The sequence below is a fragment of the Chlamydotis macqueenii genome, chromosome 2, assembly GCF_036417535.1.
Source record: "Chlamydotis macqueenii isolate bChlMac1 chromosome 2, bChlMac1.mat, whole genome shotgun sequence".
Taxonomy (NCBI): domain Eukaryota; kingdom Metazoa; phylum Chordata; class Aves; order Otidiformes; family Otididae; genus Chlamydotis; species Chlamydotis macqueenii.
This window is the reverse complement of record NC_141557.1, coordinates 108,830,180-108,845,140: the sequence shown is the minus strand read 5'-3', so window position 1 is coordinate 108,845,140 and position 14,961 is coordinate 108,830,180. Positions and strand designations below refer to the sequence as shown.

The 14,961-nt window shown below is 43.1% G+C and overlaps 1 protein-coding gene across 2 annotated transcripts in view; it reads left to right on the top strand.

Annotated features, from left to right (window-relative positions):
• The window catches only part of RAB31 (RAB31, member RAS oncogene family), a 64,575-nt gene that overhangs the window by 13,258 nt on the left and 36,356 nt on the right, over positions 1 to 14,961 (top strand). For both annotated transcript variants that reach the window (XM_086740619.1, XM_086740620.1), the window contains exon 2: positions 14,608 to 14,687. In XM_086740619.1, the coding sequence (XP_086596745.1) occupies positions 14,608 to 14,687 (80 nt within the window). The remainder of the gene's footprint in view (positions 1 to 14,607; positions 14,688 to 14,961) is intronic.

The following is a 14,961-nucleotide window of genomic DNA, read 5'->3' as shown; positions in this document are numbered from 1 at the left end:
GCTGGACAGTTTTTATATTACTGAAATAGTAAACTGAACACCAAGAGCCATTTCCTCAAATGCTGTACCTAGTTGATGTGCATGTAGTTGGTTGCATAAGAGACACTGCCTTCATTTAATAAAAGAAAATTACTTTGTTGGGATTTATAGACAACCTGTAATTTGAAAATATAATGTTTGGACTGGATTATCAATTCTAGAGTGGCTGGAAAATTTTTAATATCTTCTATGTGAGTACAGGTGTATCAATTCCGCCCCTCCCCCATTAGTAAGTGACATTAAGAAGCCTGCATTTTGAAATTATGGCGCTTAATGATAGGATTTGACAATGGAAGAGACAAGGTGTTGGAGTATGATCAGAAACTTGTGTCAAACAGCAATTCAGGTTACAGATTATCTCCTCGTCTTACCATTATTTTGAAAGTTTCAGCTGCTACAAATATATGTGGGGAAGGTTCACTTGGAAAAATAATTTGCTTTGGAAAGAATAACTCAGAATTGTTTATCCCATTTTTTTTTTCTGCCAAACTGTACTCAAAACCAACATTTGTCAGGATGCTGTTGCCTAATGTGTTTACTGAACTACGAAAGCCTCTAGGTTATTTATGTATTTAGTCTGAAAATTGCATTTAGTTTCTCTGATCACTGCATTGCACAATGATGATGAATGATATTTAACCAGATTGTTGTGCTGGTGTGTGTGCATATGGCCTATAGAGATAACAGCCTCTCAATCAATACTCATTATTTACAGTGACTTGTAAGTTACTTCCTTAACACTTACCCCTTACTTAATTTTTCAAGTTCAGGGCCAATTATCAGGATTCCTAAGCAGATATTATTCAAACAGATTTTTACTGTATTTTAGATAGAATTTTTTTATGTGTGACTGCATGTGTATTTTGAGATAGAGTGGATAGGAAAAAGATGGCAGTGTGCAGGTGTTAAAAGGTCTCCCAGGTTTGGCCAGAAAATAAACTCTGATCATTTAAGTTGCCAAAATCAGATATTGCTCTTGGTAAAATTGCATAGGCATTAAAGCAGGGCTTGCAATTTTTCTTTGTTTTACTTCAGCTTTATTTAGCTCCTCCTTGTTGAGGTTTCACATGCTGGAGAGATATGCTACGTTTGCTCTTGGTTCCTACTTTGTTGGATGGGGGATGAGGGGTGACCATCACCCATCTGTGGCACCACAGTAGGAATTTTCCTGTGGCAAATTGGTGCTCTCTTTTCTCCTCCTCACCTGGAAAATGAAGTGGTGAACATGGAAGTGATCATCCTTGAATATCGATCGTGGTGCTCAGCTGGGAAATCAGCAAGACAGGAACAGGGAGAGGTCATTAGGGTTAACTGGGGTGATGGAAGAGCATACCACTGGGTGTGAGATAATATGCTTTCTTACCACTTAGAGGGGTTCTGGCAAGGTAGAGTTTACCTGCTGGTTTGTGTTATGCCTTGGGCAAGAAGATGCTATGATTCAATGATCAGCAGAAAGCGAATAGTGGCATAATTCTTGTTTGGGCAGTAGTGACTCTATAAAGTCCCACAGCTATAGATGTCCTGAAAATGAACAACAAAAAAGTTCCTCTCAGGCCTACAACATTGTTCATACTTTGCAGGCTTGGGTGTTTTTTCCTTTCATGGTACATTAATACACTGATTTATGTGTTCTATATGAGCATCCCTTTGCAGCTGCCTTTGCTGCGTTCACACCACTCATTGTCACGCAGAGCTCCCAAGGTGGTAACAGCAGCGGGAGGAGATGTCCATGTTTCCAAGGGAAGTTGCTCAGGCACTCTTCTTCTTTCTGTCTCCATCTGTCCTACCTGTCTCGTTCTTGTAACTGCATCATGCAATCCTTTTTCCCTCCTTACCCAGGCTCTTGGTTCCCAACTCACTGGTGCCAGTGCTCCTTTCCCCTTCCCTTTTGTCCCAGTATGGCCAAGTTGACCGTTTCCTTCTCCCTTAGTACCAGGAGTCACCAGGTGGTGCTATTTCCCAATTAAATGCCCTCCTTCACATTGCAGCACAGCCCTTGGAGAAGGGTTTTACAGGGTTTGGTTTTGTGATGGAGCTTTCTTTGGTGGGCAGCTATGTCAGGTAGCGAGAGGTCTTGCTCTTTGCCATGTGTTCAGTCTTGAGTCAGTTTTTTTTTGAAGCAGAGTTGTTCCCTGTGACTTAATGAGCCAGTGCCTTGTTCAACATTGAAGTCCCAAAAGGGCTGGACTGCTTCTAAACAGCTTGTGACCACACTGTTGTACTCAAAAGCTGCTTTACTGTAAAGTATGAGTAAGTCTCACAAAGGATGCCCTCAGACAAGGGTTCCCCCATCCAGTGGGAGGATTTTTTTGCAGGTTCCTTGGCATCTGCTGCTATTCCAAGGGACATTTGTGTGAGTGAGTGAGTGTGTGTGTGTGATTGCTCCCTGAAAGGTGCTCCTCTTCTTTCTCCTTTCATCCTCCTGTTTTGTTAGTCAGCCAGATTGATACCACCTTATTTGCAGCTGCTTTTTATAGAGATCATACTCTTACTTGAAACTGTAGAGGCAGTTCAAAACAAGGAGTTCAGCATCTTAAGCAAATAGTCAATGCCCAAAAAAGCCACAATTTGAGATGAAGGAATGCAAATAAACACCAAGTTCCCGTCTTCCTTTTCAGCAGGCTAAGCACTTCTTCCTCCGTAGCAGTCCATACCACATGCTATCAAGGGCATAAGAAATTGATTGATTGAGATTCTGCTCTTTGATTGCAATTTAAAATCCTCCATTTCTCTTGGCAGTTCAGCTACTGCTCTGAATTTGATAACTTGCGTGGAGAAGGGAAAGAAATGTGTAAGAAAAGATACAGAGAGTTAGCTGGAAATTTGATGTGGGGAAGCAGTTTCTAAATGATGCTGATAATGACTGAAGGCTCTTATCTTTGCCATCCACACTCCTGTTAGTGTGGCAGTGGGATTAGCTGGTTAGTTTGCACTTACTGTGATAAGATACAGTGATTAAGCATATATATTTGAATTGGAGCATGGGTTTGGGTTTTTTTTTTGACCAAAGTAGATGAGCTTTAAAATTTGCTAAGTTGGGTATTCCAGACCTAGGTTGGCTGTGATGTTAATTTATTTGTTATTATTTCTAATATATTCTACAGTGTTGCCGTTCTTGATTTGCGTTGAAGAGCAAGGAACTGAGGTAGCTGGAGTACTGACCCACAGGCTGTATTTTCTTCATCAATCACATTTCTGTTTTGCCTTATGGTTTTATTTATTATTTTTACTACATTGAAGTCATTTTAAATAATAGCTTTGAAGGAAGCTTCTTTATTCTCCATTTCCCTCTCCGCAGCCCCTAGTTTCATAACTAAAGATTGCTTTATAATTCCCGTGCCAACTTTACACACAAAAAAGAGTTGGCAGCTCGCGTATGAGCAGCACGGTTTGTAAGCGCTGGCTGAGTAAATGTACAGCAGCCACGTGGGCCACTTTGTGATTTCTTGGGTAGCAGATAGTTTAACTGACCGCTAATCCTGCCACCCACTGCTAGTGCAATGTAGAACAAGGATTTGTTCCTTACTTCTGATTTAATACCATGTCAGTCACTGAGCCGTGTACAAAGGAAAGATCCCTTTCTGACTGGGTCATCTTTCCAGCACCGTCTTGCCGTCTTTCAGAGTTCCTTCTGAGTCCCCATGTTTGGAGAAACCTTTCCGCACTTGGAATCAAACCTTTGGCTGAAGTTAGCTGAGTGTCTACTAGCTGGAAAATGAGAGTGAGCACTATGGGCAAATCCTTTTGAAGACCAAGTGTTTGGGGAAGAGAGAGGAGGGAAAGTATGGCCAGTTTGCTCATTTTGAAGGTCTTCAGGCTGCAGCTGCGATTCTCCGCACTTCTGGGTCAGCATGAAGACCTTGAGATTGGAGCTCTAGTTAAGACAGCAGGATAATACCAAATATCTTGGGAACACCCAAGAAGAGACTTTGGTTTCATATAATATTGCATATACAAAGATACGAATGTCTCTAGGAAAGTGAATTTGTTGTTGACATTAGCTACTATGCAGGCATTAGTAGCTGCTCTTCAGACTGTCTCATCTCTGGCCAGGGATGTGGCTTTGATAGGATGATAAAGTGCTTTTGGCCATCTGTGCTTGCTTTTGTACTTTATGGTTTGGTAAGGCCATAGTCTTGATTGGAGTCTCTGGGCATATCCCTGACAAAAGTAGATAGATGTAGATAGTAGATAGATTGTAGCTAATATTGGAGTCGGGGAGTGGAGGAGAGCTGGAAATACTCTTTTTTTTTTTTTTTTTTTTTGTCTGTAAGAAAGGAAAGGATGTAGCAAAATATAAAAGAAGGTGTATTTGTAACTTGGGCATTAGGGGTTTTTGTCTCTAAAAGATTAGTGGGCTGGGATCCGGTGGAAAGCAATGGACCTGTGACAATGAATACGGAGAAACTTATTAACTCCAGAGAAGCCTACAAAATGGCAGGACAAGTAGGACTGCATTCACTGGCTCCAAGTATGGCAGATATCAAAGCAGCTGTGCATGCCCCAAATTAATTCCACAGGAGGATGTGAGCAGGATGTGTGTGAGAGGAAACCACATGCTGAATAATCACACTGGTAAGGGAGCCAAAACCTGGCAGCAGATGTTTAGTTTCAGTGGCTGGATGGGAATGGGACAGGGCCGCAGATACGTCCAGCTCTGAGGGGAAGCAGGCGGGCAGTTGCGGTATGCGTTTTGCTAACTGGTGTGGACTACAGGAAAACAAATGAAGAGAAGGGATCAGATGATACATTAGATGTTCAGAGGTGTATTGGGCTTGTGTTGCAAGGTTTTGGTAGCAGGGGGGCTACAGGGGTGGCTTCTGTGAGAAGCTGCCAGAAGCTTCCTCCATGTCTCACAGAGCCAGTGCCAGCCGGCTCCAAGATGGACCTGATGCTGGCCAAGGACGCCCATCAGTGATGGTGGTAGTGCCTCTGTGATAACAGAGTTAAGAAGGCAATTACAGCTGGAGAGAGGCGTGAGGATGCACGAGAGGAACAAGTCTGCAGACACCAAGGTCAGTGAAGAAGGAGGAGGTGCTCAAAGTGCCGGAGCGGAGATTCCCCTGCAGCCCATGGTGAGCCCGGATGTCCCCCTGCAGCCCATAGAGGTCCACAGAGGAGCAGAGATCCACCTGCAGCCTGTGGAGGACCCCACGCTGGGGCAGGCAGATGCCTGAAGGAGGCTGTGGCCCCATGGGAAGCCTGTGCTGGAGCAGGCTTCTAGCAGGACCTGTGGCCCTGTGGAGAGAGGAGCCCAGGCTGGAGCAGGTTTGCTGGCAGGACTTGTGACCCGGTGGAGGACCCGCGCTGGAGCAGTCTGCTCCTGAGGGACTGCAGCCTGTGGGAAGGACCCACGCTGGAGCAATTCGTGGAGGACTGTCTCCCGTGGGAGGGACCCCACACTGGAGCAGGGTAAGAGTGTGAGGAGTCCTCCCCCTGAGGAGGAAGGAGCGGCACAAACCTGTGATGAACTGACCGCAACCCCCATTCCCTGTCCCTCTGTGCTGCTGGGGGGAGGAGGTGGAGAAAATGGGGAGTGCAGTTAAGCCCAGAAGGGGGGGTGGAGGAAAAGGTGTTTTAAGATTTAGTGTTTATTTCCTCAGTGTCCTACTCTGGTTTGATTGTTAATAAGTTCATTTTCCCCAAGTTGAGTCTGTTTTCCCTGTGATGGTAATTGGTGAGTGATCTCTCCCTGTTCTTATCTCGACCCAGGAGCCTTTTGTTGTATTTTCTCTCCCCTGTCCAGCTGAGGAGGGGAGTGACAGAGCGGCTTTGGTGGGCACCTGGCATCTGGTCAGGGTTAGCCTACCACAAGAGGCCGGATAGCATTAAGCCTTGGCCAGCAGATATTTTTCGGTTTTAAAATGGCTATTAGGAAAATACCAAACAAAGAAACCCAGTGCTTGACTATCTTTTAAGGCACTTAAATGGTTGTTTGTCACTATACTGTCTGAAGACATCTATCACCGATTTAAATCCCCATAATGCTGTTACAAGGTAAAATCAAGTAATTATTATTTTCATTTAACTGCCAGTGTGCTGAGAACCACTGAGCCAAGAATTCCTGTGCCAAATGCAGTCCTTGCAGGAGGGATTGTATTCTGATACAACAGGACTGCCCTGGTTGGAGGTAGAAAAATGTCTCCGAGAACAAGCGGTGCACTTCCTACATGTAGAGGGAATTAGAGTTAATCTCATTCTAATGCGCACCAGAGGAAAAAGCCTTATTCTGTAGCTAATTCTTGCTCCTGAACACCAGTATTGGCCTGAAATTACACTAGCAATTAGAAATTATGTGTAGGGTGCTTTACTACAGGAGAACTGACAAAGAGAATACTGACTTTATGGGAGTAGTATACTGACTGACTTAAACGGTACCAACATTACCACATATTATGAGTTTAAAGGACGTATGACAAACAGAAATGCAGATAGGGATGTTCTTGTAAGGTTCGTATGAACAGATGACAAAAAGAGTAGTGGTGGGTCTTACTGAAGAAGTGAAACTGCAGAAAAATCCTCCCCATCCAAACACAGTTGTGTTGAGATCCACGTGTTTGTGCTGAGATCCTGGGGAACTTGGTTCCGGTACTCAGTGGGAGCATTGCTGTTCATTTAGCAAGTACCCTTGGCTCAGGAAAGTGCCTAGTAGCACACTGACACTTCTGGAGGCCAGCTTTGGTTCCTGTTTTTCCCTTTCAAAATTTGCTTTGCAACCGAGTTCTGCAACCCAGACCTTTGCAGAAACTCTTTGTAGATCACTGGGGGCATAAGGCCATGTCTGATGTATTTTGGAGCTCTTGTTGACTAAGTACATTGCCAGGCTTGGAAATGAAGAAAGTCGAACAATTAAAGGTGGTGGGAGAGGGGTAGGGAGGAAAAAAACCAATAGACCTCTCGTTTGTAGAAGGCCTTTCTTAGGAGTTGAAAGATCGTGCCGCTTTGGGAGGCAGGCATGCCCCTGGGCCAGTCCTGTAGCTCTGGAAGGGGGATCCCAGCAAATCAACAGGAAAAGAATATTCTCTGAGAATCATGTTGCTCAGAGGGGAAATAATCTATTTTTCATTGTGCAGGGCTGTAACAAAAATTGAAATTTTCAGAAATTATTTGTGTCCTGAATGAGATGGGTATTCTTTTGACCACAGAAGTGAGGCCTCAGAGCTCCTCAGCCTGCATCCCTCGGGTTCACGCTGGTGCCTGAGGCAGTTTCGTGTTGGTGAAGCGGCCGAGAGCCAATGTGCCAGTCTAAGGGCTGCTCGTGTATTTTCATCTGTGCACTTGTGCAGTGGTGGGATTTACTCACTTGATTGGTCTTGCAGATGGAAAAACTGAATACAGCGAGGAGCTATTTGCACTTCTTCCTAGACACCTCTTCACAGTGCATGGCTGCGTTTTCGCTGGGACAAGCCTGACGCTTGGCAGATTCAGTTCAGTCCCAGGGGTGTCTCTGAACTCAGGTCTCCTGAAAGGTATTTCTCCTTACAGTGGTGGCTTCAGACAAGTAAGTGATACCCAAGTACAGGGAAGGACGAAGCATGTGTTTAAGGACGAAACTTTATTGGGTAGAATGATTCTTGGATTAAAATACTGCCCTTGGAAACCACGATCAGGAGCCTGTTCTGCATAACTCTCCCTTGTATGCTCATACAGTTGATAAAAATCCAAAGCCAGTTTCATGTGCTCTTCCAGCCGCCTGCCACAGCCTTCCAGAGCAGCTGTAAGTGGATTAGTAAGACATGGAAAGTATTGCAATGCTGCCTGCATCTGATCGTCTGAGTAATGATCAAAATGTTAATGGCAGGCATAGAGGACTAACACAGGCTGCAAATTGCAAAGATTTATTTTGTTGTTCAGGTCCTTGCTTTTTTACCTCCAAGTAACAGCCTTAAGCCTGTACTCAGCCTTACCACATCGCGTGCCTTTGGGTTAAGGACTCCAAAAGCATTGAAGATGCAGGTTGGATATCTTGGTGCTGCATGCCAGACCTTGCCCAAGGGGTGACGTTCCTCCTAGATACCAGGCTTGACCAGAGCTGGGCATACATTTCTGCAAAAGCCCAGTGATACTTTATGGTGCAGGCTAGTGATTTGTTTGATGATAGCTCGTAAAATGCTAACCATTACACTCCTGTGAATTTTCGAATTCTATCAAAGTCCTACTGAGGGTAATGGGCCAGGGGGATTCAGCTGTAAATAAAAAATGAAAGCGTGGCCAATTCTGACAGTGGAAAGAACAGCTATTTTAACGTGCAGAAGCTGAACTGCCAAGTCAAAACCAGCTGCGCTTTACAGAGCTACTAGAATGAAAGGTCTCTCTGCATCTGCATTCTTTGTGAGACTTGTTGATTATTTTTCTTCCCCTAAAGTTTAAGCTGTGTCTTTCTACCTTGGATTTGCCTGACAAGTTGCAGAGATTAAGTACCTTTTTTTTTGTTTGTTTGTTTAAGATATCAAATGTATTGATGATAAGGGACAATTTTCTCCTTTTTGGAAACTTCATACCAACTCAAATGTTCTCATCTGTACATCTTAATTAGTTCAACAATTCACGTTCTGCACTGAGCAAGGCAAAGACCTCTTCTTCCTATCTGCTGTAGCACTGGCAGGAGTCAAATCAGTGGAACAAAGAGGAGAATTTAGCTTGGGAAGTCTTGAGTATAAACTGGCTCTTCTGCTCTTTTTCAGTTAGTGATGAACCAGCCAAGAAGTTTGTCCGGTGGCATGAATGTGTGACAGGGAGCCAGCAATTGCTGCTTCTCTCAATAGTCAGGAACAGCCAGCTTCCTCTCTGAGCAGATCTTCTTCCAAGAGTGGGACAGCTTTTTGACTGTACCCTTGTTCTGTATGTTTGAGCATTCCCCCCATCCTCCCCTCTCTGTGTCTGAAGGATGGCACAAGGCAGCATTATCTCACTGGAGGGTGCACTGAGAAGATCAGTGGTGGGCCAAATCTGACCATGGTTGTTTCTGATGCATGCACTTATTGCGCCTCTTGATGCTAACCTGTCTTGAGAAAACTTCAAAACAGCTTGCTGGCAGGTTCCAGTATTGCCTTCTGCCTGCAGCCCAGGTTTTCATCGGTGTGAGCAGCTTTGTGATTCCAGCTATGTGCATGATGAAGAAGCTGTGCCATGGGAGGCTGCCTGGGGGTTACGCTACATCAGCCCTGACTGCCTCAGCCATACCCTTTTTCTCCTGATCAGAGATCCTCAGAGGAAGGGCTGAGCTGTCAAAGGCTCGTGGTGCCTTTGCAGTTAGGGTGGTTAGCAGGTAAGCTTTAGGGGAGCCCCAGCACAAAGTGGCTCTGAGGCGCAGATGCATTCCCACTGTGAGATGCCGGGGAGTCCTGCAGAGTTCGGTGGAAGCCACATGAACTGTGGGATTGGTTTCTTGTTTATGGGAAAGGATACAGGGTTGTCACTTCCAAGTGTTTCTCATATTATTGTTGAAATCATATTGGCTTTACCTGCTTTTCTGGAGCACTTGGTATTAATACCTTCCAGGTTGTCAGGGTATGATCATTCCTCTTCCGATATGTAAGAGCTTGTTAAACCCAGTCAGTTTTAATGAGACCTCTGCCTGTTGGTCATGTCCCAATGAATCTTGGTTATTAAGAGAAATGCTTTGGAGGAACAGTCGTTTTTAATTTGTAAAAAATTATACAAATTTAAATACTATGGATTGAATCTTGGCTTTGTCTGAGCTCAGGAGAAAACTTCCATCCTTCCAAAGGAGCTGTGCGTCGGATCCCTATTTTATAGAGATCAGTTCTCCTTTACTCCTCAATGCAGATTTTCGTGGCACCCATCTCCAGGGCATGTCAACCTTCTTTTAAAGCTGAAATGGGAAGTTAGTCATGAGATCTGTGGTGGTTACAAGCCAGATGTTCTTTTTTTTTTTTCTTACTTTGCAAGTGGGAGGACAGAAGACAGTTTCTTCAGTATGTTCGTTCTTAGTGTGCCATTTCCTTATGTGAAGTGCCATCTAGTATTCTTGTTTTATTTGCGTTTCCAAAATTCTAGAGTCATAAAAGGATTTTTCCATGGTTTATCTATTTTTTTCATATATTTAAAAGCCCTCTGTGTTAACATAGCACAGAAAGATTCTGCGTAGTGAAGAACAAAATAGCTGTTGCAGCAGTGTGCATAATTATAGGGCTGCTGTTTAGTCATCAGTCACGATATGTGTGGATTTTTTTGTGAATTTAACATTTATTCCATTTCAGATGTAAAAAGAATTTACATGAAGAGTTTAGTTTGTTCAGCACAATAGGGCTTGACCCATCTGAATCTATTAAAAGCTGTTGTAATATCAAGACTAAAGACTAACATGCTAATCAGGGATGTGTTTACGGGGTAGCATAGTACCATTCAATTTGGAAAAGTGCTTGGATGACACAGCCCTATGGCTGTGGTGTAAATGAGACATCCAGATTTAAATTAAAGAGCTAATTCTTTTTTTTTTTTTCTGCCAGGATGCACACATCTGGAACAGGGGATGTGCTGCCTATTTGTAATGGGAAAACTGTTTTAGTTTTGGATATATTGTATATTGCTCAATTGAACTTCTGCTTACTTTTTTTTTTTTTTAAATCTTCCTCTGTGCTGCTGCAAATCAGCCAGAAGAAATCAGCAGCTCAGCTGATGTTTGCCTGCAAATTAGTTGCCAGCATCCTATAAATCTGCTGGCTTGAAATATGGCCTCATCTCCTTTACAGTAAAGTTTGCCGAGCAGAGCCAAGCGGGGTGGTTCTCCGCGAGCAGTAGTGTGGGTGGAAGCACTGCTTTTTGTGGCATGCAGCTCTCCATGCTGGTGCTCTTAAAACCCTTCTGCCTAAATGTGCGGGTGAAGGATTTTAGAGGAACAGAGAGTGTCTTTTCAGGGTTAAAGGGTAAAAATCAGGAGTTGATCATGCTTGCATCAGTTCTTTGTATTTATCTGAAATACCTGATATGGTTTCAGATTTCCGTCTCTGTTTTGGATGACCCATGGGAGATTCTGAAGTTGTAGCTGCTTCTTCTGGCGAACTAAGGGTGGTTCACTTACTGTGGATTACATTTCTACTCCTTTTCTTCCTCCCCACCCCACTCAACCCCTTTTGCTTATCTCGATACAATGCAGTTTATAACTGATATTTTGTAAGTGTGCTTCAATGCTTATGAAGAAGAAAGGAGAAAAGCAAAACGTGCAGTTGGTCCCGTGAGAGACACTCATCAAATGCACCTTGATTCAGAATAATTATTTTAAATGTCTTCTTTCTTGCCACTTCTTTCATGGGGTGGTGTGCTCTTGATCATGATGAGCCAATTAGTATACTGCTGCAACCCTCAGATTTCCCATGGATAAGGATTTTTCTGAAGAATTGCAGGATCTGTTCCTCAAAGTGGAACATAACTCCTGAGGACATGTTCTCCATTTCTGAAACTTGTCCAGTCAACTTAGCTCAATATCACTGTGACCTTTTCCATAAGCCAAAATGTTATTCCTTGGTGTATGTTTGGTGTTACATGTACACTGCTGTGGAGTAAAACAAAACAGAAAAAACAGATTAAAGGGTGTAAAAAGCTGGCAAAAAGCAGAACTTTGAGAGTTGAAAAAATAAGTCATCCGCATGCCTGAATGTTACCCAGGCACATGGCTTGAAAAGTCTGTTATAATCCTTTGAAGAAAAAGGAACAAAATGAGGATGATCATCCCCATCAGATGTTAGAAAAATAGATGTAGGGGAAGACCATATAGCAAAGGGCAAAGCAAATGGCAGCAGGAAAAGCTTTGTACAGCCTTAGTAAGGAGGTTTAATTAAATGCATTGCTGAGAAGTGAATGCCTTTTCTGCTTCTTGAAGAGACCGTGTTTTCCTTGACTTCTGTGAGGTTGGCCTGAAAGTTAGTTCCCTGTTATCGCTAAAAGATAGGATCTGATTAGCTGCAAAAGATTTCTATGAAGTTTTCACATTTCTGTATCATGTTCATAGACGATGATTTGCTTTGTTTTTAGGCAGGTGAGCATCGATCTTGTTGATGGGTGCAGGTACAGTTACATCAACTGAAAACTAATTTTAAATCCTGTGATGGAATGATAATCACTGCCTTCAGTAGGAAGCTTTTTCTTTTTACTTCCTTCCCCTCTGTGCTCTAATTATACTCTGGTAGCCGTCTGTTTGTGTCCTCCAGGCAACAAAACAGAAGCTGGGTGTGCTTGTTTCAACTGAACCCCTTGGTGCAATAAACTGCCTGGATCCTGGAAAGCACTGACCAATGGCTGGGACAGTGGTCGTCCGAAAGACAGGTTCATTTGTGGTCCAAGCCCGTTCGTTTCACTGGAGTTGTGTTAGGGGTAAATTTAGCCCTCGGGGTAGTCCAAGCAACCCCAGGAGCAAAGTGTAAGGATGCTTTTAAGCTGTTTGAGGGCTATCACTGTGCCTGGCACGGGCTTCAGTTTAGCCATGCTTGTTGCGAGAGATGCAAGGGCAGTAGAAACTTTTGAAGTTCATCTAACATTAACATGAAATGTTAGTAAGATCCACAGACTGCAAGATGAAGAGGTAGGAGCTTCCAGGAAAGTGAGCTGAGCTGAGCCTTAATCCACACTTGAGGATGTCAGATCCCTGCTAGAGACCAGGCTCCTCTGGCTCAGGAGCTGTAACTACAGTTGCCTTTCTGAGTGACCTGTCAAGGGAACTGAAGGAAGTACACAAAACCAGAATGTCATCGGGTCACGGCAGTCGATGTCTAGATTCAAACGCGGTGGCAGGAGCTCCATCACCACAAGATGGAAATGTAATTCTTCGCACCCAGCAGGAGGTAGTTCTGGTTTCTCCATGACGTTTAAAATCCGGAATAGTAATTATATCCTCAGTTTCAGCACAGGAAAAAAAAAGTGCTCTGCAATCCCAGTCTAGTAATTATACAGAGACGTCAGCTGGAATTGATAATGAAGGGAAAATTTGGGAATAGCAACAGGATGTGTTGCTGCTATTGATCAAAAGCTACAGGGCTGGTTTTAAACACTGCTCCTCTCTTTGATCTTTTTTTCCTATTGATTGAACACGGTAGATAAACAGCCGACTGTGTAGCATGAGCATTTATTATGGCTTTTAAGCTGACTAAGAACAGCTTTGAATTAAACATGAGAGTTTAAATGATGATTTTCTAATAAGTGCTGTCTATGAAGACTTCACTTACAGTGATAGTTTCATTTAAGCACGGTGAAAGGAAATCTGAATACAGGCATTCTTCTTTCATATTCAAAAAGAAGAAAAAATATTGCAAAATTGATTACAGGAAAGGAAAAGGTGCTTTTTAAAATATATGTAGTTATGTGTGGGCAAAGGCTGCTTTTTTTTTTTTCTAGTATGTGGTTATGTGTGTAGTGCTCTCAACAAACTGTATCCTCTTGTCTTGGCAGTTTTTGAGAAGTTTGTGTAAATTAGTCAAGGGTCCTGAAATGTGGATACAAGTGGAACTACCAGGTGTAATCTGGTAGTTCTGCAGTCACGTCCTGTGAAATTAATAGAAAACTTTCCATTGACTTCTTAATGAGTTAGATTGGACCCTGGGCTGTCATTGCTAATGTCTTGGAAAGGTCAGGATCGATTTCATGGCATCCTTTTTGTCTCTAAGGAGGCTCTTTGCAATTCTATGGGAGATGTAGCGATACTGCTATTCCTCTTCCTTGATAATTTTCTATATAATTTAAGTTCTTCTACCTACCATCCAAGGCTTCATGGAATAATGGAGACAAACTGAAAAATGCGGCTTTTTGGGGAAGTTATTCATATCTCAAATGCCTAAAATAGTATTTCTGAGTAACATCAAGCTTTTCTCCCTGCCTCCCACCCCAAGTTAATTTTGAATTTTATTCTAGTACTGTACTGCTGTTATTTTTCCTTACTGATTTTGGAGGGGGTAGAGTAAAAAAGGTCTTCCTGCAAATGGAAGCAGCCTGCCACATTGCAGTGTGTAGAGCAAGTGGTGTTGCATTTAAAGTGATGCTGTTTCGCTGCAGTCTGGTAACACAACCCTCACAGGGACAGCTGCGCATCTCTGGGGATTCAACTCTTTGGATTCCTGCCTTTTCACAACCACCCGAAGCCACCGCAAAGTTTCCACCCAGCAGGCTTGTTTGTCTTGCTGTGGAAAGGTTAGTTCCACTAAGTCAGTAATTTGTTTTGGAAGCATTCTTGGGCTGCCCTTGCAACAGGTCTGGATGAAATTGTTTCTCCTGTTTTGCTGAGTAATGCACTATGTGTTTGGAAGTGCAGGATTCTATTGTACAAGTAAATGTTTATGCTTGAAGTACTGCAGTCCTTGAAACAGGAATATAAAATCCACTCAAAAAAATACAAGACTTGGAGAAAAGGGCGTGTTGGGAAGGGGACCAGGAAACTCCATTCACAGTGCTGACAAAAGTATAATCCATGCACTTGCTTTTCTTTTGAAATTTTTAACCTGCCCCACTTGGCAGTAAAGAGGATTTAATTTCAGAAATTAATATTTTACTGTTTCTTCAGGTGAAGTATTGATATCTAGGGTCTCCTGAACTCACTGCTATGCTTTCCTTCATTTTCAGGATACTGGGGTTGGGAAATCGAGCATCGTTTGTCGATTTGTCCAGGACCACTTTGATCACAATATTAGTCCTACTATTGGGTAAGTACCATGTAGAATTTCTTTTTTTTCTATGTATTTTTTAACTCACTGCTCTCTGCTGACCTCCTTTCTTTTTCATACTTTCAAGCTCTGAATACTGTGTATCTTTTTTTTCCCTCCAGTTTATTAATCTCACTGAACCCCTTAGTCTTTAGTCTCCTTTAATGGCTTTCAGCTCATGCTACCTATTTAGAGTCCGAGCTGCCCCAAGCCAGGTCTGCTCTGCTCTCCCTGAGAATACAGAAGGGGCCTCAACTTAACTGTGTTGCAGCAT